The 4,740-nt window shown below is 41.8% G+C and overlaps 1 protein-coding gene across 1 annotated transcript in view; it reads left to right on the top strand.

Annotated features, from left to right (window-relative positions):
- Positions 1-3,455: 3,455 nt before the first annotated feature.
- Positions 3,456-4,740, top strand: part of isl1a (ISL LIM homeobox 1a) — a 5,310-nt gene continuing 4,025 nt past the window's right edge. Inside the window, exons 1-2 of the mRNA XM_008283514.1 lie at positions 3,456-3,483; positions 3,902-4,091. Coding sequence (XP_008281736.1) covers positions 3,456-3,483; positions 3,902-4,091 — 218 coding nt within the window. The remainder of the gene's footprint in view (positions 3,484-3,901; positions 4,092-4,740) is intronic.

The following is a 4,740-nucleotide window of genomic DNA, read 5'->3' as shown; positions in this document are numbered from 1 at the left end:
AAGAAGAAGAAGAAGAATTCAGTTTTCAAAACTTCACTTAATAACAGACATTTCTGCCAGATTTTGTAAGATGGCTTCAGGGATCTGCACCTTTTCAGACACAAGAGTACTTCTAAACATCTGAATTAGGATGAAGTCAGGGCTCTGTGCCAACAAGTCAAGTTCTTCTATACAAAAGTGGGAAAATATTTTTTATGAAGCTGGCTTTTTGAAGGGTGACGTTGTGCTGAAACAGAGACGGGCCACAAGCAGGTTGTTACACAGCTTTGAGGTGTTAAAAGCAAATGTTTATTCACCTTCAGGTTTTATTTCTTAGGGGAAAAAAAGCATCCTTTTGCACATTTTCCCCAGCTCATTTCCTATGGACTTTAAAAGACAGAAACTTTCAGACACTGGCAAAACCAGGCAAACATGGTCCCTGTTTTCCTTCTTTCTCATACTGTTATTGTCAAAAACACTATTTGATTCTGCTTCTCCCTTAAAGATGTTCATGTGTTTTAACCTGTACAATGCAATTTTACAAATAATCTTAGAGGTGAAGAAGCCTCCCCAAGTCTATTACCAGCATGTCAGGCAGTCGATGCAGATTATTGACAAGGGAAAGTGGACAGAATGCTGGACTCAAATCAACAACTACTCTTTGCTCATACTTCCATCCATTGTCTATACAACGCTTCATCCTCACTAGGGTCACAGGGAGGCTGGAGCCTATCCCAGCTGACTTAGGGTGAAGGCCCTGCGATAGGTCGCCAGTCTATCACAGGGCTACACTTAGAGACAGACAACCAAGCACACTCACATTCACACCTACGGACAATTTAGAATCACCAATTAACCTCAACATGTTTTTGGACTGTGTGGGAGGAAGCAGGAGAACCTGGAGAGAACCCAAGCTGCGCGAGGAGAGCATACAAACTCCACGATGTGACGCGAACTGGCGACCTTCTTGCTGCGAGGCAACAGTGCTACCAACTGCATCACCTTGCAGCCTTTGCTCATACTTATAGATAATTACTGTATAGATGACATTGATACGAATTTAAGAGTATAGACATCAGTAGTTTATGAAGAAGTTAATTTTACTCAGCACTGATGAGAGATTTCATTATTTCATTTGGATGCAACCTTTAAGATGGCCAAGAGAACACTTGCTTGCTCACTCTGAGCTATTTCTGAGTATTATTATAATTAAAAATTTAGATGTCATATTACTGTATGAGCAAATCCAGGTAAACAAAAAGGTCTTTTGTCCCTTCTGATAAACACACACAAGCACTACAAAGTCAACTCATGGGAGTCACATAAGTTTCTTAAACTGCTGTTTTAAGTTTAGGAAAATGAATAAGGGAACCTGCTAGTAGGAGGTGGGAGATGGACTGTGATATCCTATATGTAAATGAACATAGCTTCTGTCATATGTCATGTTGAATTTATTTGTTTTTTACAACATTAGAACACATATGGTATAATTACAAAAAGATCACAATAAGTTAATCAATTATAATAAATCAATCAATCAGTAAATTTGTATTGTGACAGGAAACACTTAATTATATACACGTTACATGTCCATCCAGCACCTGAATCTTCACACCCTTATTTTCTGGCTCACCACAGAGAGAGCACAGTATTTCTTATACTGACACCGAAAGCTTACACTGGGCGTACAATGAGGTCCAGAATCATTCTTTATGAATATGCAGTAACTCTTAAAACTACTGAGTTGCATAGAAGAGGTCACAGGTCAGGAAAATCAGCTCATTCTTAATGAGGACAATCCCCACTAAAAAATATTATGGTGTGTGGCATTAGTGTTGGTATAGTTTGAGGATTTAGAACTGTAGTGAAATCAAAACATACTGTGCTGTTCAGCTGGGCCTGGGTTTGCTTAAGTTTCTTTCCTGCCCCAGTGTCTAAACTCGTGGTTTTAGACTGTTAATGTGATCGTTTATTCCAGGGCCTGCAAAGGCTTTCTGCATCTATGTTCAGAGATACACCATGAGGCCCTGCTGTACCACTCAGTGAGGCTTCAGTGGGCTCTTGGTCAACATTCTCCAGTGATCATTCACTGTGTTTCAATTTAATGGTGAACTGCAATTACAGGACAGACCATGTGACCAAAGAGGGGAACTTGAAAACTTGTTGTATAATAAGATTTCAAACACTAAAAATAATTCTTGATATTCATTAAAAAAAAAACAAAACACTGTCAGTCACAGTCACAGACCTCAATTCAGTTCAATTCAATTTTATTTGGATGGTGCAGTTTACAATATATGTCATCTTGCAGCCCTGTCTGTCTACAAGTGGATCTTTGTGTCTGAGCACATCTATCTATCTATCTATCTATCTATCTATCTATCTATCTATCTATCTATCTATCTATCTATCTATCTATCTATCTCATTTCCATTTGTTGAATCCTAGTGCAGTCCTGTGTGTGCTCCTGATGTGTAGCTTGGCCTAACCTACCAACACAAGAGGGCGTGTTGGAGTGTGTCAGCGGGACTCTGCAGGTCCTGGCCTGTCACCACTCTGATTTGCGACTCTCACATCAGCTGTTCTATGCTGAAAAACAACGCACGTCTATGTTTTGGCGACATTTTTCGTTTTGTTCAAGCATTGCACGTTCCTCAGATCATCAGACATCCTAATACTCCAGGTTTGCCCTTCACATACTCTACTAAAATTGTGTAGTCACTGAACTCACTGCAAGGCGCTTTGTGAGTCCCAGTTAAGTTACTTTAGTAAAGGTACAAAGTTTTTTTTGTTTTTTTGTTTTAAATCAGAGACTAGCATAAGGCCTTTTGCCTTTCTATGTATGAGTGTAGGCACAACGGCCCTTCTTCATAGATTGTAGCTACAGGGAGGTGAATATTCTTCCGTCTCACGGGTTTGACTGTGGACTGTAAATCCAGTTGAATCCATCTGCTGTGCGACTGTTTCCACGGTGTGTGTCGGAGATTTTGTCCTGTTTAGGCTACTGTGTGTCCAGCTAAAATGAAAAGTTTAAAAAAAAAAGAGTGTGTTTTCTTTATGGAAACAATAAAGCAATTATTTCCTGAAGAACAACCCGCTCAGCACCAACATCAGAACAAAAAATAAGAGAAAAAAATATCGGGTCAGAAAAGAGCAAAGCAAAGCTGGAAAACAAAAGATATGCAGAAGCAAGCGTGCCAGTGTGTGTGTGTGTGTGTGTGTGTGTGTGTCCAGGGTCCGCAGAGCCAATCAGCTGCTCATGCAGATGACGTGCTGATGTCCTACGTCAGCCCCGCCGCTTGTCAGGATCAGAGCTCCACACACACCGGCAACTAACACACACACACACACACTCCCTCTCCGAGCCGGACAGCACAGCCCCTGGCCCGGCAGCACGGCAGCGGAGGACTCATCCAGGCTTCCAGGAACCGCAGCCCGCTGTGACAGTGGACCTAACGTCGCCTTACTTTGTGGACATGGGAGACATGGGAGATCCGCCGAAAAGTAAGACACTTCTCCGGTGTTGGGATGCGAGTCTGGAACTAAATTTGCCACAACTTGAGAGCTGACTTAATTGTGTTGCGATGCCAGCAGACAGAGCATATTTTTGGCCTGTGAAGCCGCTGGTATCATTAAAAAAAAACAACAACAAACAAACAAACAAACTAAAAAACATTTTAAAGACGTGTCGGGGAAATAACTCTAGACATCTTTATTCGGCCTATTACGACACAATATTAATAAGACTAAAAATACAACTACTACTGACAACCACAACAGCAACAAAATAACAACAGCAATAATAATAATAATAATAATAATAATAATAATAATAATAATAATAATAATAATAATTACTTTAGTCAGCACACAGTTGTGAGAGAACCGTGCATGATGTGTCCTGCTCTTGCTGGTCTTCCAGAGAAGCGGCTTGTGTCTCTGTGCGTGGGCTGCGGGAACCAGATCCACGACCAGTACATCTTGCGGGTGTCCCCGGACCTCGAGTGGCACGCCGCCTGTCTGAAATGCGCCGAGTGCAGCCAGTACCTGGACGAGTCGTGCACGTGCTTCGTGAGGGACGGAAAGACTTACTGTAAACGGGACTACATCAGGTAGGACGGCCGGAGCGGCACGGGACGGGACGGGACGGGACGGGACGGGACAGCCTGCACACGACAAGCGCTGGAGTTGCACGACAACTGGAGTTATTATATTGTTTTAATATTTTACAACATCAGATTGATATTAATATTCCTGGGAGTCCTGTTTCACTGGCTTAGCACCATTTGATTCTAAATGCTGGGACAACGGGCGCGTATCTGCTCCAACAACTTGTTGTGTTCAGAGCAGTGCGAGTGTTTCCTGGTGCTCTTTACACTTGACGCATTTTGAAAAATCTAACAATGTGCACAGGACATATTCGTCATCTTCTCCTCAATGATTGTGGTCAGATTACAGCACGATAGGCTGCTTTGGGACCCTGGAACCTGTAGGGGAAAAAAATCATGCAAACACCCCAATGTTGAGCTTTTTTAATGACTTCGCCAGCTGATGGATCGCTGCCGGTGTTTTTACAGCGTGTGTCCGTTTATTAGATTACAAATTGAGCAGTTGTGGTCGAATGACAGAATTCCCTACTGAAGTTGTACGAAAATATTGAACAAGTGGATAAAAGTATTATCTAGGAAAATGTGATATTACCTCGAGGCGTGCCAACAACAAAAATATTATTCATTAGAAGAAAAATAAACGTACAAATTA

This window comes from Stegastes partitus, unplaced genomic scaffold, assembly GCF_000690725.1.
Source record: "Stegastes partitus isolate 25-593 unplaced genomic scaffold, Stegastes_partitus-1.0.2 Scaffold316, whole genome shotgun sequence".
Lineage (NCBI taxonomy): Eukaryota > Metazoa > Chordata > Actinopteri > Pomacentridae > Stegastes > Stegastes partitus.
Note: the sequence above shows the minus strand (reverse complement) of the source record. Positions and strands in the feature narration are given on the sequence as shown.